Source organism: Somniosus microcephalus, chromosome 23 (assembly GCF_052327205.1).
Source record: "Somniosus microcephalus isolate GS21.2 chromosome 23, FLI_Smic_1.0, whole genome shotgun sequence".
NCBI classification, from domain to species: domain Eukaryota; kingdom Metazoa; phylum Chordata; class Chondrichthyes; order Squaliformes; family Somniosidae; genus Somniosus; species Somniosus microcephalus.
The window spans coordinates 47,638,683-47,664,016 of NC_141009.1; the positions used below are offsets into that span (position 1 = coordinate 47,638,683).

The window sequence follows — 25,334 nt, forward strand, 5'->3', positions numbered from 1 at the left end:
ATTATGAGTAAAGTTCTTTCCATAGGTAGGGAGGAACATTTGTAAAAGTTGCCAGCTGAGACTGTTTCCACATACCTGCTACCATCCGAAGAAAGAGTGGCATTGTCAGAGGCTTGTGGGGAGGTTGCTTGCCATTGGCAGTGGATGGTAGGCGTGGAAAGTGGAGAAATGAACACATTGACAAGACAGTTGTTTTGTCACGGCTAGGCCTACCAGCAACAACTGGGTAGAAGTTGGACTGGGACGCAGGAGGGGCGGGTATTGTGGTTTGGCTTCTCATTTGTTCTCTTTCTACGAGTGAATAATAATTGGAATCTTTGACAACTAATGCCTTGACATTATAAGGCACAAGAATAAGTGGAAAAAGGTAAGATTTTTATTTTACAGATTAGACATTCAGTGCCAGGTTAGAAATGATCAGACCCCTCCCTCCACTCCAGAACTGGACTAGTCAGTCCATACTGGAAGGCTGACAACTATTGTAAAGGCAGTGTTGTCTGTAGAGGAGAGAAAGGGCAGGCTCCCACTTGAAAGCCAAACTAAGAGGCCACAAACCTGGTCTCACATTAGAAACGGACTTTCTTCATTGACACTCAAACCCCACAGCCGTAACACTGAGAAGCAAATGTATAGAGCGAGGCTCTTTAAATGCCTCTTGTGAGGTGTCAATTAATATCTGTGACCCTTGGTCAACTTGCAACATACTCACCCTGCTGTTCCAGATCCATATAGTTTTCTTCAATAACTAATTCATTAACTTAAATGGAAGCTATCAAATGTTTGAACTGAAATTCCAACTGTATAATTGGATATTTTAAACCTATTGAAGGAGGTCTCCTCTGTTAGGTTAAGCTATTGCAAAGGAACGTGAGTTTTAATTTAATTGTAATTGACCCTCCTGAATAGTTTGGAGATGCGGTCTCTTTCACTTTCAAAGATTGAGAAACATAGTTGCCTTTTGAACCCCCCATGAATGTTAAATGTGTCCAACATATATTTACTGTCTGCTCATATGATTCCTTGTGCAGAAACAATTGTACAGGGTATTACAGTTTTTCCATATTTCACTGTGAGATAAACATTTTGAACAGGAAGATCATCACTGAATGGTAGACTGAAACTTTAACTGCAAACAGTGGATATAAAAGACACAGACAACAATATATTAAATCTTAGGTTTCCTTGGATTTGTTTATTCCCCCCATATGATTCTGTATTTACTTACAATTTATGTCCGGCTTCCATTCTGCAGCTGCGGTTGAAACGGAGTGACACCCTGGAGGGGCCTGTTTTTATGGAGTCAATGTTGATGGCAGAGTGTATCATGCTGTCTACTTTAATCATTAGTAGAGCTACGGAAAAAAAAAACATGGAATAGCACTGGTACTGCTGCATCAGGGCCCATCGTGATACGTGCGGACTGAGACAACTACGACGGCGTGTTCCCAACACCTTGACGTCGTTTCCCAGATGGGAGATGCTGCACGGAAAATTGTGGCAAGTCGCATTGGGCACTAGGCCTGACCCAGTGCCAAGAACAGTTGGTCTGAGTGACAGTTCCTCTCTTTCACATGAACACTTCTTTATGTTCGGAGAAGCAAAAAACGTTTAAAAGAGATTCACATGCAGGAGTCCGTCAAACGCTTGACTGTGTCGGTTTTTATTCTGAAGATTAGATGAAAGCTTTGTGTCTGATTGGAGGACGGTGCCTTCTATAAGACAGGATACATTGGTAATCACAGATGTGAATAAAGCCATCAAGGTTTCAGTTACTGGGGATTATTTTGTTAAGACTCCATTTTTGTTGCTTTTGTCTTCTTTATACCTGCTGGCACTCGTGCAACCAACTCCACAAGTCAACAGGATCCGTGATCATGAGGAGGAGGTCGTCAGCGTAGGCCAAAAAGACAACTTCCATGCCCAGCTCGTGCAGAGCCAGTCCCGACAGCCTCTTTCACAAGAGGCGCAGGAAAGGCTCTATGCAGACTGTATATAATTAACCGGACATGGGGCAACCCTGACGCACTTCTCTCCCAAAAGCGAAAGATCCATTAATCTTAATTAAATACCCTGTAGCAGCATACATAAGTCGGACCCGGACGACGGAATGCAGCCTGAAACCGAAAGGTTGCAAAGTCCAGAATAAATATTTGTGATCCACCCTGTTGAACGCCGCCTTCTGATCCAGGGAAAGGAAGGCGTGCAACAGCCCAGTCCTCAGGGAAAGGTGGATCAGGTCCCAGACTAGATGGATATCATTGTGGACAAAGCAGCCCAGAATGAGTGGTCAGAGTGGATCATGTGGCAAAGTGCTTTAGTTCGTGCTCCATTTTGATACTTGGACTAACTAGAGGGGGTGTTATTATCATCTTCGATTTCCTAATTAAACATGCACACATTTCACATCAAGGATTCAGTCAACACTGCTAATTGTCCATTTATTGTGATCAGTGGATCTGGGCAGAAATGGACCTGGTTTTCAAGAGTTTGATCTGGAGACAATCTCAATTTTTCACAAATCATTTTGCTTTAAAATAGGTATTTATATTATTCAGGATATTATTGTTTAACCCAATCCACTAGAATGGAGTAGAAGGATGCAGTCTGTGCATCAATCACAGCTCCTCCTAAATTTTCTTTTTCATTCAAAATGCTGAGAGTGCAGTCATACATGTTGCTGTGATATGGCTTTCGATGCACAGTCACATTAAAAGTAGCAGTACTTGGGTCTCATGCCATGATCCGATTGTCAAAAGTGCACTGAAGCTATGTGGTGTGTGACTGAGGTCAGTGTGCACGATAACAAAAGTCTGCAGATAGCGTTTTGACGCCAGCTTCAGGACATTGGCTGGAGTATGACTGCAGCCCGTTTACACACTGATGTTAGTGCCTCAGTGAAATGATTTATACTTTGTTGAGATCCGTAAGTTAGATACATAGAATGTAATGGCGCAGAAGGCCATTCAGCCCATCGTGCCGGTGCTGGCTCTTTGAAAGAGCTATCCAATTAGGTCCCGCTCCCCTGCTCTTTCCCTATGGCCCTGCAAATTTTTTTCCTTCAAGTATTTATCCAATTCCCTTTTGAAAGTTATTAAACCTGCTTCCATTACATTTTCAGGCAGTGCATTCCAGATCACAACTCGCTGCATAAAAGAAAATGTCTTCATGTCGCCTCTGGTTCTTTTGCCCAAAACCTGAAATCTGTGTCCTCCGGTTACCGACCCTTCTGCCAATGGAAAGTTTCTCCTTATTTATTTTATCAAAACCATTCATGATTTTAAACATCACTATCAAATCTTCTCTTAACCTTCTCTGCTCTAAGGAGAACAACCCCAGTTTCATCAATCTCTCCACATAACAAGTCCCTCATTCCTGGTACCAATCTAGTAAATCTGTTCTGCACTCTCTATAATCATAGGAATTCAAAAGCGAAACCACCAGCAGATCCCTCCCTGCAGTGTAAATGCCTGAAGTGTCATTCGCTCCCTGGTCACTGTGTGTGTTATAAATACAAAGCACATTATGCAAAGCGCATTGCATCAGTCAATGGTTCAGAAGGTCTGTTATGCCATGAACTTCCTTTGGCAAATAGCTGGCAGGGTACAACCGGCCATTCCTACTTTGTTCTCCAAAAACTCCCCACTGAGGTACTCATGATCCTTCAAAAAAAATTATAGGACAAAATACAAGCACTGTTAATTTGAATTAAAAACACAAATTCTTCTTCTGAATCTGGGTTGTCCATAACCTACAATGTAAGACTCTCTTCCTGTCACTCTATAATGTGTACTGAACCAGATGTTCAGTACACTACAACAATAACAACTTGTAATTATATAGTGCCTTTAACATAGTAAAACGTCCCAAGGCACTTCACAGGAGCATTATAAAATCAAATTTGACACCGAGCCACATAAGGAGAAATTAGGGCAGGTGACCAAAAGCTTGGTCAAAGAGGTACGTCTTAAAGGAGGAGAGAGAGTTAGAGAGGCGGAGAGGTTTAGGCAGGGAATTCCAGAGCTCAGGGCCTTGGCAGCTGAAGGCAAGGCCACCAATGGTGGAGCGATTAAAATCAGGGATGCTTAAGAAGCCAGAATTAGAGGAGCGCAGATATCTCGGAGGGTTTTGGGGCTGGAAGAGGTTACACAGATAGGGAGGGGCGAGGCCATGGAGGGATTTGAAAACAAGGATGAGAATTTTAAAATCGAGGCGTTGCTTAACCGGGAGCCAATGTAGGTCAGCGAGCACAGGAGACTGTACCAATGGTGTGAGATTATGTGTTGTAACAGAGAACAATCCCAATTTTTTTTTTTTTTTTAAACAGCTCTTGCATAAACACAATGCACCAGCGACAGGATTAATAAATAGTCTCTCTCTTTTATTTAGTGTTTACTGTTCTGGTACTGCTGCGACATGATGAGAAGTCAATCTCTATATATTTAGTACGTACACTGTAACACACTGCCAGCTATTAGAAAACAGTTTATTGAAGCATACACATCTTAATTGTTGCCATTTTCAATTTTTTTTTCACATATTAACAGCACTGTGGAAAGTCTTAAGTCTGCTACATTAAAAGATACAAACACGTCACACCTCCACAGCATAAGAATTAAAAAGGCAAGTTGACCGACAGACAACATCCACAGGCAGATTTTTTTTGTATTCAAACAGGTTAAATGATATCCAGTGATTTCATATACCAGGTCCATCCAAGACATTCAAAATCTCTTCAATCCTCTTTCATCCAAAGCAGATCACTGGTTTATTCAGGACTCATTTTTTGTTTCTCTCCAAATTATTTTTGTCGAGCTACAGGTGAAGGGGTTAATGCCAGTAAGACAGGGAGTCCGGAAAAGGTGTCGGTTAGTGTTAAGTTGCAATGATTGAATAAAGCAGGATTTTTTTTTAATGTACGATCAAGGAATTGTAAGCAGTGGTTTAATTTTGTATTGTTTACATTCTCCCTACCTCTCTCTTATTCCCAATCTCCTCTGCCTCAGAACAGGCTGTATCTGCCATCATCAACACTGTTGGGCAAGTCAAACATGAGAGGATAATCTACAGAGTAAAGCAATCAGAGCATCCGCGCTCTCTGACGTACTGCTTAAAACTGAACCAGTACAACAGGCCATCCATGAATGTCATCGAGCTGGGAGTGCCCGCCTCTGCCAATACTCCATTCTGTAACCCTTGGGGACGGCATGAGCTACTCTTGCATTTCAAGGTTACCAATTTGACCGCACAATCACAATAAATGCAGTACTCGCATTTGTTCAGTCGCAATGTTGCCGATAACAGTTGCATACTTGCTCTCTGTTCAGACGGAGCGCCCAGGTTTAAGCCGTACGCTTGAGTTCCTCCTTTTGATGACTATTTTGCTGGAAGCTTGACAAACACAGGAAAACTGTCGTAATACATCATCTGTTTTACAGTGCCATTTATTAATAAAGCTCTTTTTTATACTTCTAAAATGGCAATAGATCATTTCACTTCACAAGGGTTTCCCCTTAAACCCAGTGACCCTCCATCCAAGGTTTTCATTCAACGAATATTGGCAGGTGTTCAGGTGCGCAGACTATAGAGCAACGGTGGGACTTCACTTGGCGCCATTGTCAGAGTGAAAGGAAGGCATTTGCGGCAGGTTTTATATTTGGGCCATAAATATAAGATAATCACTAATAAATCCAATAGGGAATTCAGGAGAAACTTCTTTATCCAGAGCGTGGTGAGATGTGGAACTCGCTACCACAAGGAGTATTTGAGGTGAATAACATAGACACATTTAAGGGGAAGCTAGATAAAGACATGAGGGATAGAAGGTTATGCTGATAGGCTTAGGCGAGGAGGGGTGGGAGGAGCCTCGCATGGAGCATAAACACCAGCATGGACCAGCTGGGCCGAATGGCCTGTTTCTGTGCTGTAAATTCTACCTAATTCTATTGAGGCTGTAAAACAAAAGTCAGAGCTGACAAACGGGTCAGTAATCTTCTCCCAGTTGCTGGGAGGGACACATCACTGTGACAGACCGCATGTGGTTCCCGTTTCACGGCGCAGCAATGTCAAGCGGGTTGCTACCTTTACAATGGCTTCAGGTGATCAGCTTTAGCTTTTTGAGAAACTGCATTGTTTGGTGAACAATCCATCTCTTTGGACTCAAGGGCGGTGTTTTTCAAGGATCACGTTCAGCAACTGTTTAGACCAGCGGTTCTGTTCTGACTTACTAAATGGGAGATTTATGAATGCAATCCAAATGACAGACCATGAACTTCGAGGCTTTCTTTTTTCAAAAGGGGAACGGTGCCTACTTGGATTGACGTGTAATTCTCTTCGTTATGAAAGGAGAAACCTGAAAACTGGATGGTGCCTCTCAGCTTACATAGGTTGTACTGTTTCTCCTTGAAGGCCACGGGTCAGAGGAACCATTGGGAGGAGATATTTCTTCTGGACATCATGAGCAGGGAAAGAGTGCAGTTGACCGTACGCTCATGTCATGGATGTCGATGTCCGTGAGCCAATGCAAAACATAAATTCTGCACAAAATGTCCAATCCCAGCCTGACTCTGGCCAGCCCTTGTAGAGGAGAAAATACCACAACTAGAACAGACCGACAGTCCGTTTATATTTAGCTAGTAACTGCTGTTATAATATGTCAGATCACGTCCCTTTAGGTGCAAAGCTGTGATGTAAAGGAGGCAGCACGCATGCATCATCCAGAGGCAAGGGATGCCACCTCTCCAGGAATGGATGTTCAGTTGCAACTCAGGTCTTCGAATTGGTGACACCGTGTAAATGGGGTGGGCAATAAATGCTGGCCTTGCCAGCGACGCCCTCGTCCTATAAAACTAATTTAAAAAAACTTGGAAAATCAGCAATCACTTCAAGTTACGAATGGTCTTCCACTTGAAGTGACACCACAAAATCAGAGGGGTACGAGAGACACCAGCAAACGTATGGGTACTTCCTTCGGGACAGCTCTCAATTAGATGACCCCTTTAGGTAAAGCTTCTCTGTAAGTCAATCTTTTAAAATGAAAATCACCACAGCCTGCCCTGCCCCCAATTTCTCAGCTTGCACTGTGCACAAAATTTTCAAATTTCCCTCGACACCGGTTTAATTTTCTCTTGTACCGTGGCAGTTATGAATCTTGACAATCAGTAGGTTTTTTTTTTAGAGTGTACACCATTTTAAATAACGCAGCGATTAACTGATTTCTAGTTACTCATTTTACTACATTTGGTTTTTAAGTGATAATTAGCTTCCAGTGGAGTGCTTCAATTGCTCACATGCATAATGGCAGGAGACACGCCATCAATAATTGAACAGGGATGGAGCCTGCTTTTAATATAACTGAATGCGATAGCGTGAACATGAATTATTATCGACTGAAACAGAACTTCACTGCAGTAAAAATGTGACTTATCTTCACCAAGATCAGGTTGAACCCTTTCACCGCCATAAATTGCCTTCTGTGAAACACTTCCAATCACAGAAAGAAAGAAAATACTTGCATTTATATAGCGCCTTTCACAACCTCAGGACGTCCCAAAGCGCTTTACAGCCAACGAAGCACTTTTGAAGTGTAGTCACCGTTGTAATGTAGGAAATGCGGCAACCAAATTCCGCACAGCAAGCTCCCACAAACAGCAATGTGATAACGACCAAATAATCTGGGGTTTTTTCAGTGACGTTGGTTGAGGGATAAATATTGGCCAGGACACCAGGGAGAACTCCCCTGCTCTTCTTCAAAATTATGCCAAGGGATCTTTTGTGTCCATCTGAGAAGGCAGAAGAGGACTTGGTTTAAGATCTCATCTGAAGGACGGCATGTGTGACAGTGCAGCGCTCTCTCAGTACTGCACTAGTGTGTCAACCTAGATTTTGTGCTCAAGTATCAGGAGTGGGACTTGAACACACAACCTTCTGACACAGAGGCGAGCATGCTACAACGGCTGCACATTGCTGTGACTGAAGTTGTCCCCGAATTAGTTTTATTGTTCCGCTCAGTTGAGCGTTTTTAAAGGGCCATCGTCCTTCGGTTGGCAAAGTTTTTTAAGCCACGCAAGAATAAGTATGCCATGAAAATGTGGGCTAGCAGGAGAAAACAAGATCCCAATGCAGAGAGCGCATCATCACTGCTACACAGATTGGCGCTGTGCAATTCTTTTATTAAACTTTTGAATGAATGTGAAAGTAGATCAAGGAAGTGAAGTGACAGGCGGCATGACAGGTGATAGCTGCTGTGACACACAACTCCGCTTACGAAGCAAGCAGAATACCTCCTGAGACATCTCATCGGGTGACTATGCCCTCTAGGAGAATGTTGCTCAAGTATTGAATCAATGCCCCTCGTGCCTCATTCATAGTCGCTGTGTGGGTTGTACTTGGATTTTTCTCTTTGCTCAATCAGAGTGAAATATCAGTTTCCTTCGTGCTGAAGCCCACTTGGAGCAAATCTGCGTTTACATTCATGCTGCTGAGAGTTGCTTGGGCAAGATATTCCCTTCTTATATTGGTGACCAATTGAGTAACAACATGTCTAAGATAATAGCTCCCTGATCCCATCTCATGGCCCTCCTCTCCTCCAGAACAGTCACTTGGCCTGTTCTCCAGATGATACAATCTCCACATAGCATGCAATTTTGTTTTCAGACCACAAGGAAATCAAGGCAGTTGTCTTTCTTCACAGTGGAGATCTCCAACATGTTTAAACACCCAGGTAGCCAACTGCTGTTCTATCACTTAGTATGGTAACTTGACGCCCCATTTATATTACAGCAGCCCCTCCACCCTTCAGATGCACTGCTGCAATACAAGTGAGGTGACAACAGTGTCTTTAGACACACAGACCAACACGTCACGCAATAGTTCTGTTCCCGGACTGGGAGTAAAAATGCCGCCAGTGGACAAACATAAATGGCCGTCAATTTGATTCAACACGGGGGAACGTCTGTGGCCGGGTGTCGAAAGTCGAAAGTGCTACATTTGAGTAACTGCGCCTGCATAAATATTTGCACATACTCAGTCGTTCCTGTTCTGCCGCAGTCCTCAAATCTTCACAACACGGGGTACTTAGAACACAGGCAGCTGCATTGCAAATACTGCATATAAAACGGGGACAGAACAACTGGGCGATGGTGAATTATAACTAACGTTGGATACCAAGTTTCTCACCAGCAGTTACTTTGCTAGTTGCCACTGTTTAACCATCCCTTTAAAAGTATAATGTAATGGGTATCACACAATATTTTATAGATTTTAGTAAACGAATCCAGGGTTTTATTCTCAATCACCAGAATACCTTCAGCCTTGTACTTGTCATTTTATGGGCTGTTGATGGAGAGCATTCAACATTGGAAATAACTAGTGTGTAAAGCAAAGGCAAGCAGGCTCTGAAGGGGGAAAAAAGTCTAACTGATTAAATCTTCCAAGATTCAAGAGTTAAACCTATTTGACAGTATTCTCCACATGTGAGTCTGGGTCAAAATTGTACCTGTGTTTATCATCCTGTGCCGGTTCTCCTGAAAAGGCTTCAACTACTGATGTGATCACTCAAGGCCACGTTCAGATCAAACTGTGTCCACATCCATTATTGATCAGATTGGGCAGAAAATAATTAAATTGGAACTGCAAAACATGAAATTGAGAGCGCGTAATGGGTGTTTGATCGCTGTGCATTGGACATGGAAACTTCAAGTAATTAGAAAGATAAACACTGCAATTGGACACGAAGGAAAGGATCTGCACTTTCCAAGTTGGCCATCATGCTGTTGATGTTGTACTGAGGTTCTCTCACAAAATGAGACAAGCACATTGAGCAAGTCCTATATTATAATATTTACAAAGCCTGTCAAAGATCTCTAGGAGAAGATGATCAGTTTCCTCTCCACTTTGACACCATGAATCATTCCTCGAAGCCCTACAAAACAGACATGGGAGTCTGAATGGTCTTCCAGATCCAGAATTTGAAGTCCAGCAGTGCTCCTGAAAAAGTATTCCCCTCAGTGCACCCAAGAAATAGTTGGATGAATGGGAAAGGAGTTTTTGCCGAGACAAAACAGAGAATGAAACTATTTCTGGCAATCTTGCAATTCTGCTTTTTCCATCTCTGGTACAAGGTGGCGAGCTACACCACTCCACATGGGCCTACTTAAATGTTCCCCTCACAATGATAGAGAAAACAGCAGACATATAATGTTGATAAATGCTGGGTTTATGTCAGTTAACTCATTTGTTTCTCCTCACCCACCAAACCCCACCTAATACTGAAAAATCATAAACCAGAAAGGCAAACCAATATACTACCTAAACCACATGTAAGGGCAGACCCTAAAATAAAGTGGGAGATGGGAAAATGGTGATGAAAATGATTTACATTACCAAAGGCACTGACTCTCACGGGGGAGAATTCCACAGCCACCTGCACCTCTCTAATAGCTCACCCAAGTGTCAGCATGGACAGGACATTCCATCCTGGGGGGGGGGCGGGCGGAGGTAGTGGGGGCAGGGAAAGAAAAAAAGAGCATTAAAGGAAAGGCCTTTCCTGTCCTCACAAAAATCATGCATTTTCAACAATGGATGGTGATCGGAAATTTCCTCTTTCCAAACCCACGGGGTGCAGAGGCCAATTATAATACCCCAATCACTGCTTGAACCTGGCAGGGAGAATGTCCCTTCTATCTGAGAAACCCAGGCTTTGTTAGAATCATAGAGGTTTAGGGCACAGAAGGAGGCTTTCGGCCCATCGTGTCTGTGCCGGCCGAAAAAGAGCTCTCCAGCCTAATCCCACTTTCCAGCTCTTGGTCCGTAGCCTTTTAAGTTATGGCACTTCAAGTGCATATCCAATTGTTGGGTGAAACTACAGCAGTATTGTGCAAAGGTGTTGAGGGATATGGGGGCATGCTGAAATTAATAATAAGGACACTATTAACTGAAAAGAAGGGGAACTTGTATTAGACACACAAGTGCTCAGCTTTTACTTTTCTTGTATTTCCTTAAGAAACATGATAAATGAATAGGTCACAACAACAATCTTCACGAAAGAAGCTTTGCATTAAAAAGGTTTAAAGGATTGGTAGAATTATAAAAACGAGTGACGGTTAATAATGAAAACTGAAATGGGATCCAGAAACCGCAGTGGGCGAGTCACAGCTGCTGGCTGCTCGGTATTTAAAGTAAGCCTCCCATCACCAACATGAGGATGAACAACACATAGAAGCTAAGCTGAGGATAGCAGGGATGCTGTTCTTCATCAATTATGACTAGTTACTTCTCTATGTAAAGCCCATGGATACAAAGGGATAACATATGGGATCATTACCTGTTGCCTCACCAACTCTAGGGTAATCGAAACACCTCAAACCTAATCCCTTTCAAAATGACTCGTTCTCCGCCAAATCCCACAATGCAATTGGTGCTAACCGGTTTCGATTTTCGCAGTTGTTCGTCATTTGGGGCGAGGCGGGGGGGAAGTGGTGCGTGAGGAAACTAACTGGCTGCTTCAGCTTGACCATCGAGTTTTCCCCTTTACAGAGCCTGCCATCAGGTTTCTGTAGTTCCCTCTTCCAAACTGCCTGGATGCTTGAATCTGACACACGCAAGTGATGGACGTTCATCGTTCCCAAGGCGCCAGGGCCAAGGAGATTCTTCAAAGGGAAGGAGAAGAACGGAAGCAAGCACAGAACTCCGCCATAGAACTACACTGACAGAAGAGTTCGAGCAGTCTGCAGCCAAAATAAGATCCCCTCGCACAGAGAGGGGGAATCTCAAAAAAAAAAGTTAGGAATAAAATAATTGAATTGAACAAAAAAAATTGATACTGGAAATCTGAAATAAAATAAAAAGAAAGTAATGGAAATGCACAGGTCAGGCAGCATCTGACAGAGAAAGATCAAGTATCTCATGACAGGATGAAGGGTCTCCCACACAAATACAGGCCGGACTTTTCCTTTTTTTTATAAGATGCTGCCTGGTCCATTCTGCGTTTTCAACATTTTCTCTTTATACTGAGAGAAAATAAAACACCATCAGCTCCTTCCAAACATTTAGTACTGAGGATGAAGGGAAAAATTCTCATGTTGAATTATTAAGTCAGCAGACGACCCTTAAACATCTGTAAATCATTAATCAAACAGTGAGGGGTAAACACTGTCAAATTATGAATCTTTATTTCTCAATTTACCAGCTGACCTGTGGCCCCTCTTGAGCTTTTCCAATTAGGTTTTTGCTGAAGTGCCGACTGTTTTATCGTTAACCAATGCTGAGTCAATACTATCAGAGGCATAGTTTAATTCTTGATCTAAATGCTTAGCATTCACCGCACTGTTCTCTGGCTGCAATATTCAACTCACTGTGTCCATCAGTGTAAAAATCCTCTGGGTCCCTTTGATTCTGAAGTTGTTCCAGTTATTTAATTAAATAGATGGCTATGGACAACCACTTAAGGGGGCAGTTGTCGAACTACATAGAGTGAGATTGGTGTGACCTTTGAGACAAATATTTGTTGGTATGTTGTGGTTCTCCCCGGATCCAGATGTTGCTGTGAAGGACCTACTGTGCTACTGAACATGGCCTAAAGACTTGATGAAACTGCTCCTAATTTTGCCCTTCCCCCCAACCTCAAAAACCACCAACTTTCCCAACATATAGCTCCACATGTGCTCATACTTAACATCCCATTATTCCTTTTTTTTTAAATGCCTTGTTTTACATTCCACTCGCCCCAATCGAACTTTTTTTTTGTGTTAAATTTTCTGTACAAATTCACGCTAGGTACCAGCTAGCATGTGCACCTGTGGAAATCATAAGAATGTTAACAATATATTGGAATGGCAGTAGTTCACAGCGAATACTCCTGACCGCCTCACGGGTCCTCGAAGGCCATCCCTTGCTTAAAGCGGGAACGACAAAGGTGTCCTTGTCTGAAGAGATAAGAAACATGCTTGGGCAAGTCGATTTGTTGTGTCCCCGAGGATTCTTTGCGCTTCCCCAAGAAATCGCTCCGTGGTGTGGTTGATTTTTTTTTGCAACTGTACATCTTACAAATCCCATCGGAAAATGTCAACAAAGTTTTGTCGTCAGCAGGTCCACCTGTTTTAGAATCTCGGAGTTGTATATGTCCAGGGCGTGGTTGATGCGCATGACCTCGCTGCTGTTGAGTTTGAGGCGGTGCTTGAGCATACAGGAGAAGAGGTCCAGCGGCACCTTGCCCGGGGCCACGGGGGGGGCAAGCCGGTTGATGCGCTCCCGGATGTCCAGGAGCAGCAGCATGACCGAGGACGAGGAGTGGAACTGGCTCCCCTGCGCGTACGACTGGTTGACCTGCTGGACCGCGCTGCGCAGCAGATCGGTGTTGAAGCGCAGGCTGTAGCCGTACACCTGCACGTCCGAGATCTTGATGTAGATCTGCCGCTTGCTGGGGTCGGAGAGGTCCACGGGGCCCTGGGCCGTCTCGTTGCGCAGGGCGGCCGGCAGCTTGGCCCGGCTGCGCAAGTAGACGTGCACAGTCTCGAAGACCGTCTTCCACCTGTTTCCCAGCAGTAGGGTCCAGTTGTAGCAGGGCGAGTCGTGCAGTCTCGTTTTCTCCCAGCTGGGATAGCCGTGCTCGCCGATCGGCGTGTTCCAGCCCTCCGAATGGCTGCCGCTGAAGGGGTTAATGTAAACAAAAAACACCGGGTCCAGGCTGCTGTTCCTCATCTGGCAGATTTTCATGGAGAGGCCCACCACCATGTGGATGAAATCCACGCGGTTCTTGTTGCTTTTGAGGGTCAGTGACATCCGCTTCCGCCACCGGGGGTCGAAAAAGGTGTCCAGGCGGATCTCGTTGCTGATGAACATGGTCTGGATGGACAGCCGAGAGTCCTTCTTTGCCAAGAGGTAATTCAGCTCCAGGTCATGGAAGTCCAGCTCCGTCTCAAAGCTCACGAACTGCTCGCTGCGCTCCGAGTCCACGTTCTGAGGCTCACAGCGGCCCCGGTACAGCTTGAAGCCCCGGTTGCACGAGCCGCAGAGGGAGATGTTGGCCAGGCTGCACATGGCGCAGCTGCTGTTGCTGCCGATGTTGCAGGGGATGGGTCGCTGGCACACGTTCGCCACGGTGTGGCACACGCAGGTCTTCTGGCTCTCAAGGAAGGTGCCCCAGTAACCGTTTTCACTGCAGTACAAAAACGACTGGATTCGGTTCAGCCACTGATGGACTGTCCTGCAAACAAAGCAAACAGGCACATCAGTCAAGATCAATCGCGCTCCTCTGAAAGGAAGTAGAATGGCAACTGCACCTATCAACCCTGAAATCCCATACCAACGAGAAGGTCAAGGGCAGAAATAGCGTAGGAACACCATCACCTCCAAGGCACAAACCTGCCTTGATATACATCTCCATTCTTTCCATCATTTCAAAATCCTGAAATTCCCTAACACGTGGGACCACCATCACCACAAGGACTTGCAGTGGTTCAAGAGAAGGTCTACCAACACCTTCTGAGGGAAACTAGGGATGGGCAATAAATGCAACCTTGTCAGGTTCGCCCACATCCCACGATGAGTTTTTTTCTTAAACTTTAAGTATTATAAATCCAAACAACAGAAAATGCTGGATATTACAAAGCAGGCACCTCAGCACATGACAGAGAAGAGCCACGTTAACGTTTCAGGTGTAGACCTCCGAGCAGAGTTGACAAAGAGTCTCCACCTGAATCATTCACCCGGTCTCTTCCTGTTTCAGATGAGAAACGATCGGCTGTTGCTTTCCACCATTTTCTGTTTCGAGTTGGAATTTTTGGCACGTGCTTGACACACGTTGAACACATACACCCGGACAGAAGAGCACAGAAAGGCAATCGTCCAATGGCTGAAGCGAAATAACTGATCCTGTACACAGGATGGATTAAACTAATTGACCTCAGCACATCATAAGCAATTCAAACTGATCTGCGAATCGCAGTCTGCAGACAATGTACCATTCACGTTTCTCAACTCAACCTTGTTTAGTCGGACAGAACTTTCCCCTCACAGTGTAATCATCTCAAGGGTGCTGGAATACAAAGGTGGAAGTTATGCCACAGTTGTGTAAAGCTCTGGTTAGACCACATCTGGAGCACTGTGTTCAGTTCTGGGCACCACACCTCAGGAAGGGTATGTTGGCCTTGGAGGGGGTGCAGCGGAATGATACTGGGGCTAAAAGGGGCTAAATTATGAGGAAAGATTGCATAGACTAGACTGCTATTCCCGTGAGGATAAAAGATTCTGGGGTAATATAATTGAGGTGTTTAAGATGATTAAAGGATTTGATAGGGTGGATAGAGAGAAACTATTTCCCCTGGTGGAGGTGTCCGGAACAAGGAGGCATCACCTTAAAATTAGAGCTAGGCTGTTCAGGGGTGATGTCAGAAAGCACTTCTTCACACAAAGGGTAGTGGAAATCTGGAACGCTTCCCAAAAAAGCAGTTGAGGCCGGGTCACTTGAAAATGTTAAAACTGAGATTGATAGATTTTTGTTAGGCAAGGGTATAAAGGATATTGAACCAAGGCGGGTAGATGGAGTTAAGATACAAATCAGCCCTGATATAATTGAATGGTGGAACTGGCTCGAGGGGCTGAGTGGCCTAGTCCTGTTCCTATATTGAGTCAGTGACATAAAACCACAAGCTGCTTTATTTCCTAATTATTATCCTGGTAATAGAAGTAATGTTTTGATTTACCCCACCTGTAAGAACGCTAGCCGATTCTGGCCAATCTCAACCCATCACAGTGGGGATGGGTGATCATGTTACTATATTCTGTTATTATGGTAATAAGGGTCCCCACAAAACTTTTATATTGTCTATTATAAATTGCAGCAAAGCTCCTGAATTACTGAATCGCTTTTTCCTCTCCAGTGGGCTAAGATTTGCTAATGGCATATAAAATGTTAGCAGAAGAAACAGTTAGCGATTTTCTCCACCATTCCTGCTCGTGTTTTAACAGAATCAATCAATCATGTAACTGCAGCATATATTAGCTGTGTGAGGCTATTAATGTGATTTTGATTGCACACTCTTGCTTTTTTAATAAAGTTGTCCTACTTAAATTACAGGAAACTCTTGATTTACCGGCACCTAAATAATCGGAAATCTCTGTTAACCGGCAAAATTCAGGACTCGGTTCAGGTAAGATTTACTTCATATTAGTGGCTGTTCCTGGATCTGTGGCTGTGTAACCGGGGTTCCTGCACCTGTTGCTAAGCAACAGGGACACCTAGATCTTGTGGCGGGGTTCCTGCACCTGTTGCTAAGCAACAAGGACGCCTGGATCTGTTGCTGTGTACTGGGCTCTTGTACCTTTTACTATACCTCTTTGTAATCCGGACTTTTTGATAAACCGGCACCACGCCGGTCCCATCGGTGCCGGATAAAAAAGAGTTTCCTGTAGTTCCCTTTCGCCCATTTCCTTTTTGTTTCTTCCCCCACCCGTAGCCAATTTTCTCCCCTTCCCCCCCTGAGGGTTTTGAATCCAGGTTGGAGTTCCAGGGGCTTCCTAATTGCCAGTGAGCCTCCGGTATCTCTCCAAAATGGCCATTACCTCGTGTGTGTGCCTCGACAGTGACCGTGAGTATTGGCAGCCTACTTGAGCTCAAGGGGCGTCACACTCTTTCAGGAGGGGTTGCTGGGTAAAGATCGAGAGAGGAAACACTGGAGTTTAGAAGGTTGAGGGTTGATCTAATCGAGGTGTTTGAAATTATACCGAAAAATTATTTCCTCTGGGTGGGGGAATCCAAACAAGGGGACATAATCTTAAAATTAGAGCCAGGTCATTTAGGAGTGAAATCAGTAAACACTTGTTCACACAAAAGTTTGTGGAAATCTGGAATTTGCTCCCCCAAAAGGTGATAAATGCTGGGTCAATTGAACATTTTCAAGACCGAGATCACCAGATTTTTATTAGCTAAGGGTAGCAAGGGCAAGTAAATGGAATTGAGGTACAGATCATCCATGATCTAACTGAATGGGGGAGTGGGCTTGAGTGGCTGAATGGCCTACTCCTGGTTCTTGAAGTCACAACTAACAGAAAATGTCATTTAAAAAGACAGAAGTCCCTGCAGTCCATTATGCTTGTGAGGTCTCCAACTGCTGTTGTCCACTTAATTCTGTGGCTATTTTATGACAAACCTGGAAATCTTCCTCACTATTGCTTCACTGATACTCAGGCATAACTACGCGTGCTGTCTCAAAAGAGCACTGTTGATACAGGTAAATTGCATTGTGTGCTATAATTTCATGCTGCAAATTATATCCCACTATATAACTCTGTGCAGTTCAAATCTTTTTGCTCTGGAACAGGATGCTTGACCAGATAGCAGGCGGTTATTGAAGCAACGATAGATTGGCGCATTCTGAAAACTCTCGCAGAAAGACTGCCAGCAAAAGTGCAGCACGTGTAGGGGTTCATGGTCAATAGTCAGTGAATCACGTCACAATGCAATACTTCTCCCCATGCCCGTGCTATTTGAAGATAAAGCAAAGGAGGTTGAGGGGTGATTTGTTAGAGGTGTACAAGATTATGACGGGTTTGGATAGGCTAGGCGGGGAAAGGCTGTTCCCACTAGTTGATGGTGCAAGGACTAGGGGACACAGATTCAAGGTTTGGGCCAAGAGATACAGGGGGGACGTGAGGAAAAACTTTTCTACGCAGCGAGTGATGAGGACCTGGAACTCGCTGCCGACATGTTCAATGTTTTCAAGGGGAGACTGGATAGGCACTTGAGGGAAATAAACTTGCAGGGCTACAGGGATCGAGTGGGGGAATGGGACTGACTGGATTGCTCGACAGAGAGCTGGCATGGACTCGATAGGTTGAATGTGCCATCATGAACCTATGGCCTAAAAATTTGGTGGCTTTGTGCCTTCCGTTAGCACCATAAGAGGGTGCTAACGGGGCGCAAAGCAACTAGCGCCTGGGCGCGACGCCGCCAACGCCTCCCGCAAAATTCAGCGGGAGGTTTGCGGCGGCGGTAACCGTTAGCTCCCCAAGGCGATCTTCAGAAGCGCCCTGACTTAGCGCCGGACGCTATATCCGACAGGGTCAGGGGGGCCTACCTGTGGTCGGGACAGCGCAAGTTAAAGAGAAGGTGCCGGGTGGCCATTTTTGTTGCTGGCCGCCTGCCAGCACCTGCCCCCTCTGCCATCCCCGGACTCCTGAGCAGCCCCCCCGCGGAGTGCCGGCTGCGCTCCATGAGCCCGACACTTCTCGAGTGCCGGGCTCTTTTGCTGGCACTCCGATTCCTGGTGGCCCAGCTGGGCCCTGGGTCATGCTGCACTAGGCCACTCCACTTTAAGAAGGGGAGGAAGGCCTGCAGTACCGTGGAGCGACGTGCCGCAGCGTATGGCGCTGCTGCACGTAGTGCCACAATATTCACTTGCAGCGCCCCAAGAGAGAAGTGAGTAGCGCCCCACTTCCCTCTTGGGGCGCTACCGGTGAATTTCAGCCGCGGGGGTGCTAATTTTTTCTGGGCGCTAAAAGTAGCACCCCGGCGAAGTTAGCACCCCAAAAGGGGCGTGACCCAATTTTTCCCCCTATTTGTCTCTATAAACTATTAGATCTCCCATTCAATTTTCAAGGGGAACCTGAGACAAAGAATTCAGCTCTGCAGCAGCGGAAACACAATCACATTTTGTCCATTGCTCAAATGCAGCAAATGTACTGAAGTCTTTCATAAGATTAACATAATGTAAAATATTTCACATCGTACTGTGAACTAAAGGATACAGGGCCTCACAAATATGTGTAATACAATGTACATAAGAACATAAGAAATAGAAGCTGGAGTAGGCCATATGGCCCATCGAGCCTGCTCCACCATGGCTGATCTTCTTCATCAACTCCACTTTCCTGCTCAATTCCCTATATCCCTTGATTCCCTTAGTGGCCAACAATCTATCGATCTCAGTCTTGAATATACTCATTGACTGAGCATCCACAGCCCTCTGAGTTAGAGAATTCCAATGATTCACAACCCTCTGATGAAGACATTTCTCCTCCTATCAGTCCTAAACTGGCAACCCCCTAATTCTAGACTCTCCAGCCAGAAGAAACTCTCAGCATCTGCCCTGTCAAGCCCTCTAAGAATTTTATACGTTTCACTGAGATGACCTCTCATTCTTCTAAACTGCAGAGAGTATAGGCCCAATCTACCCAATCTTTCCTCATAGGACAACCCTCTCATCCCAGGAATCACTCCCTCTAAGGCAAGTATATCTTTGCTTAGGTAAGGAGACCAAAACTGCACACAATACTCCAGGTGTGGTCTCACCAAAGCCCGATATAATTGCAGCAAGACTTCCGTATTCTTATACTCCAACCCTCTTGCAATAAAGGCCAACATACCATTTACCTTCCTTAGTCCTTGCTATACCTGCACGTTAACTTTGTGATTTGTGTACAAGGACGCCCAAATCCCTCTGATCCCAACATTTACTAGTCTCACACCTTTTAAAAAATATTCTGCTTTTCCATTCTTCCTACCAAAGTAGATAATTTCACATTCTTCCCCCCACCCCCCCATTATACTCCATCTGCCACTTTCTTGCCCAATCACTTAACCGGCCTACATCCCTTTGCAGCCTCTTTACATCCTCCTCATACCTTACTTTCCCACCTAGCTTTGTATCATCAACAAACTTGGGTATATTACACTCGGTTCCCCACATCTAAGTCACTGATATAGATTGTAAATAGCTGAGGCCCAAGCACTGATCCTTGCGGCACCCCACTAGTTACAGCCTGCCAACCTGAAAATGACCCGTTTATCCCTACTCTCCCTTTTCTGTCTGTTAACCAATCCACAATCCATGCTACTGTACCCATCAGTTTACAAAACCTGGATTAACTGCAAATAACTAGTTTCGTTCTTCCTTCCTCAAAACCTACTTTTAATTATTTACATTCAAATTGTTTTTTGATCTAGCTCCCGGTGAATTTACAGTATTTACTGAAGGAATAAGTACATTTGTTTATTCTTCTCGCCTCCCTCTCCTAAACCTGCCTTCTTTTTCTCAGTTATTTACATGATTGGAAAAAACACCTTTTTTTCTCACCATTTCAAAATTAGTTCCCCAGAATAAGACAAAAAAATCATTATTTATCCCCGACAACACTATTAGCTTAACATTTTGATTAATCGGCATAAAATTCAAAAAAGAAATGAAACCATGATCTGTGATGGTTCTTTTATCACCACTTCAACCCCCCACTGTTGTTACTTGTGAATTTTCTGCCTGGTTGTTATAAGACACCCAGGCCTAGAAATTCAGTTTTGCCAGTTTTGGGGCGCTATCGTTAGCGCCCGCCCGACTTTAGCGCCCGCCCCAAAGTTGCGCCCCCTTCGCCGAAATTCAGTTGCTTCGCCCTAAGAGGTTGCTGGAGCGCTAAAAGAGGCGTTACACGACTATCTTTAGGCGCTAAGCCGGCGGTGCAGAGGGATAGCGCCGAGGCGGGGCGCAGCGCGGGTGCGGTCATTTCTTGATTGACAGCAGACCCCGTGGCGCCGGCCAGCTCTTAAAGGGGGAAGGGACAATTTGGTCTGCTGCCACGCCCTGCACACTGCAGCTTTCAAACTAGGCCTCAACACTGCTGCTGAGCTCAAGGAGCCATGGCAACGCATGAGAAGGCCCATGAGCGTGCCCTGCGCTTCTCAGAGCGTGATCTGGATATCATGCTGACAGCATTGGAGAAGAGGCGCAGGATCTTGTTCCCAGACACTGGCAGGAATCCCACCCACCGCGTCTACACCAAAGCCTGGAGGGAGATCGCCACCAGGGTGTCGTCCTACGGCGATGCCCCCAGGGACAAGGTGCAATGTCGGAAGGAATACAATGACCTGACCAGGATTGTCAGGGTGAGTACCCTTTCCACTCTCCTCCTCATTCTTGCATGTACACCTGACATGATGGGCAAAGGGACCTGAAAGGCCTAATGGGCAGCCCTCAGCCAGTAGCTTTGGGGCAGTCATGAGCATCAATTGCACATTCTGCACTTTACACACTGGCCAAGCTATTCCACCATGAGAGGCAGTGCACACTAGATCAGGGCTACACTCTGGCCAAGCTATTCCACCATGAGAGGCAGTGCACACTAGATCAGGGCTACACTCTGGCCAAGCTATTCCACCATGGGAGGCAGTGCACACTACGTCACGGCTACACACCGTACTTAGAGCCCGTCCTTTCTCTTGCAGGCCAAACTTGCGAATAATCGCAAGCGCCGCGACATCACCGGGGGAGGCCGCGCCAAGTTCCAGAAGCTCACTCCCCTGGAGGAGCGCGTGAGTGGCCTCATGGGAGGCCGCGTGATTGTGCCCAGAGCGTGCAGAGAAGCCGACCCTCCGCTGCCCGGCAATGGTAAGGACCTTGCCTTTTGGCCCTCTCTCATCGCACTTGCGCATCCGAGCTACCTCCTTTGCCACTGTGCCACCAATGCGCTGAATGCCACCAGTCATGACTCCCTCGCTGACGCCCTCTCCTCACTCTGAAGCTACTCTTGTGCCTTCCTGCTTTCAGCTGGTGACGAAGAGCTCCCCGAAGCTGCCAGTGACAGCCCCTCCGAACAGGAGGAGGAGGAGGAGGAGGAAGAGCAACCCGGACCATCAGGGGAGGACTCAGGTCCCGCAGCAGAGGGCGAAGTGTTGGACACGTCTTCCCTGGACGAGAGCCTGGAGCAACTTTCGGAGGGGAGTGCAGCTGCTGGGACCAGTGGCGTCCAGCCACCCAGGAGGGCTGTGGGTGGGCCGCGGCCTTCCCCCCAGAGGGGGGAAGGATCGGAGGGGAGTGCAGTTGCTGCGGACATTCGGCGCCAGCAACGTGCCAAGGGTCGCCTAGCTCGGACCCCTGCTCCCCAGCGGGAGAGTCCCGCCTCCAGTCCGGCCACCTTCACCTCGGAGGAGGTGCGCCAGCTGGACCAAATGGCCGAGGATTCGGACAGCCGCCACACAGAGCTCATGCAGGTGGTGGGACGGATGCCTGAGGCCATCGAGTCGCTGGCGACTGGTGTGCGGGAGTTTGGGGCATCAAATGCCGAGAGTGGCCGGATGATGATGGAGGTAGTGGAACGGATGCCTCCGGCGATGGAGTCGCTGGCTGATGCCGTCAAGTCAGTGGCGGATGTGATGCGGGCGCAGACCAGGGCAACAGGGGCACTCACTGCTGCCACACGCGCTGCCTCAGCCAGGCATCGCCAGGACACCCGCTGCGCTGCAGCAGCACAGCGATCCACCCTTCGGCTGATTGGTGCAGATCGTGCAGTGCATGCCCGGGCGAGTGCCAGCGTGCGACATCACCAGCCAGCGCCTCCAATACGCCAGCTTGCCCACATTGCGTCATCCGTCGCCGCCACTCCCCCAGTGGAGCGTCAACGGCAAGCGGCTGGAGCTGATGGTGGGCATGCACATGTGCGCCAATCAGCAGCCGGCCCCTCGAGGCCCAAAGCCCGTGTAGGCCGCCCCCCAAGGCCATCTGGCGGAAGGACATCTGACCCTCAGGCGCCTTCCCCCAGCCTCGCAGCAGCCACTGGGCAGAGCTTGCGGAGGAGCAGCAGGCCGGGCAGGGGCGCCAAAAGGCTGGACAAGGTCTCGCCCTCGCGGGCCACTAAGTAGAGGGTGTGGCCAGCTTTCATTTTATATGGCGGTGGACATCTTTATTTTGCCCATGGTTGTTTTGTTTATGGGTATGTTTTTTGCGTTAAGGCCGAGGTTGAGGCCTGGTTTGTTCAAATGTGGAGTTACTCCTCCCCAGGTTGTGGGAGTGAGTCGTTTGTTGCACTTTTTGTGGGGGCCGTTGATTGTTTTTGGGATTCATGTGGGAAGGGGTTTCATTTTTGTCAAATATAAATTTATCTTTATTCAGACAGTGTCCATGGTTGTTCTTGTTAGTCTTTGTTGCCTTCACCGGCTGAGGGCTTGCGGAGCGGCTGCATTCATCTTGCTTCATGGCCACAAGGCATTCCCTGACAGGGGGCTTAGAAGTTACGTTCAATAAGCTGGCGACAGACGGCCCTTGGACCTTGTCGCTCCCTCCTGGGAACGTACTCCTCCTCCTGCTCCTCCTCCTGAGGTGGTGGTCCAACGTCAGGTGGCAGTGCCTGAATCCTGCGGAGAGCCAGGTTGTGTAGCATGCAGCAAACTACGACAAATTGGGAGACCCGGTGCGGCGAATACTGCAGAGATCCGCCGGAACGATCAAGGCAGCGGAACCGCTGCTTGAGGACCCCAATAGTTTGCTCGATGATGTTTCTGCTCCTTTGATGGCTCTCGTTGTATGCCTCTTCAACAGCGGTCCTGGGCGCGCGGAGCGGGGTCATGAGCCAGGTACACAAAGGATAGCCTTTGTCCCCGAGTAGCCATCCTCTTGCGGGAGGCTGTGCCTCGAACATGTCATGCACAGTACTCTGCCGCAGGATAAAGGCATCATGGCAGCTGCCTGGAAAGCAGGCATTGACAGCCAGGGTGCGCTGCTTGTGGTCACACACCAGCTGCACATTGAGAGAATGGTAGCCCTTCCGGTTGCGATACTGCTCGCCATGCTCCAGAGGTGCCCGCAAAGCCACATGCGTACAGTCAATGGCGCCCTGCACCAAGGGGAAGGCCGTGAGTCTAGCAAATCCCACTGCACGCTGATGCTGGCTCTCCAGGGCCATGGGGAAGGAGATGAATTGGCGTCTCCTTCTGAAAAGGGCATCGGTCACCTGGCGGATGCAGCGATGCACGCCGAACTGGGATATGTTAGCTATGTCCCCAACAGCGGATTGGAAGGAGCCGGTGGCATAGAAGTTCAATGCCACCGTCACCTTCACTTCCACCGACAGAGACGTCCTGCACCTGAGCTTTGGACGCAGATCTCTGCGAAGCAGGTGGCAGATCTCTGCAACCACCTCCTTTCGGAATCTCAGCCTTCTTACACATCGCGCGCCACTCATGGTGAGGTAGGAGCGCTGCTGGCGGTATACCCTGACTGGGTAAGGCCTATGTTGCCGACGCCTGTTGCCCCCTCTGCCTCTAGCCAGGGCTGCCCCTCTGACCCCGCGTCTGCAAGCCCTACGCACATGGCGCTGAAACTCCGCGTTGGCACCCCATGCAGCCCCCATCAAATGCTGGCAAACAGTCAAATTTCCAACAGGGCACTTGCAGCGCTTTGGCCTGAGTCCAAAAATACCTGAGCTATTGCTGCACGAAACCAGTTAGCTCTCCTCCTTGTTGTGTGTCCAGAAATCCGTTGCACAAGAGTGTTTGCTGCAAAATGGCTGCCCTTTATACTGCAGGGTATGTGACCTTTAATTTGCGCTCCCCGGGGCCCGCGTCGGCTGTGTTGCGTTCCATTTTACAAACGCTCTGGCCGCCAGCCACACAATGGGGCGGTCCGACTGAAGTTTGGAATCGGGGTGCGCAAAGGGCGTTGCACGAGGATGTGACGTCATTTTCTGCGCGCGCAGCCGGGCGGGCGCTAAACTTTGCGCCGGCGCTAAGGGTCAACTTAATTTGGGGCGAGGCGCAAACTGCGCTGCGCCCGGGCGCTACACGCATAGCGCCCGAAATTCACTTCTCTTAAGGCGCTAACTGCTGGCGCAACCAACTGAATTTCTAGGCCCCAGTCTTCCAAAAGAGTAGAATGATGCATCCTTGTCACAGGTGCATTTCCTCAGATTTTCTCCTACTCTACTGCCATAACGTCAATGGAAGCTCAGCAAATAATCCATTTGCTTGGACAATTGAAGTTCATTCCAAACTCGGCTACCCGTGTCCTAACTCACACCAGGTCCCGTTCGCCCATCACCCCTGTGCTCACTGACCTACATTGGATCCCTGTTAAGCAGCACCTCGATTTCAAAATTCTCATCCTTGTTTTCAAATCCCTCCATGGCCTCGCCCCTCCGTATCTCTGCAATCTCCTTCAGCCCCACAAACCACCGCCCCCCACCCCCAGAGATATCTGTGCTCCACTAATTCTGCCCTCTTGAGGATCCCTGATTATAATTGCTCAATCATTGGTGACCATGCCTTCTGTTGCCTTGGCCCTAAGCTCTGGAATTCCCTGCCTAAACCTCTCCGCCTCGCTACCTCTCTTTCTTTTTTAAGACGCTCCTTAAAACCTACCTCTTTGACCAAGCTTTTGGTCACCTGCCCTAATTTATCCCTATGTGGATCGGTGTCAAATTTGTTGTCTTAAGATACTCCTGTGCAGCGCCTTGGGATGTTTTACTACGTTAAAGGCGCTATATAAATACAAGTTGTTGTTGTTGAAGGTAGTAGCACTGTTGACAGAGTGGGAGAAGCTCTGTGGAAATCAGGAGATACAACTTCTACCCGTCTGTTT

The 25,334-nt window shown here is 47.1% G+C and overlaps 1 protein-coding gene across 1 annotated transcript in view; it reads right to left on the bottom strand.

The window, feature by feature from the left end:
* Positions 1 to 4,469: 4,469 nt before the first annotated feature.
* Positions 4,470 to 25,334, bottom strand: part of brinp1 (bone morphogenetic protein/retinoic acid inducible neural-specific 1) — a 465,818-nt gene continuing 444,953 nt past the window's right edge. The window contains exon 8 of the mRNA XM_085965843.1: positions 4,470 to 14,200. Coding sequence (XP_085821969.1) covers positions 13,060 to 14,200 — 1,141 coding nt within the window. The 3' untranslated portion in view covers positions 4,470 to 13,059. The remainder of the gene's footprint in view (positions 14,201 to 25,334) is intronic.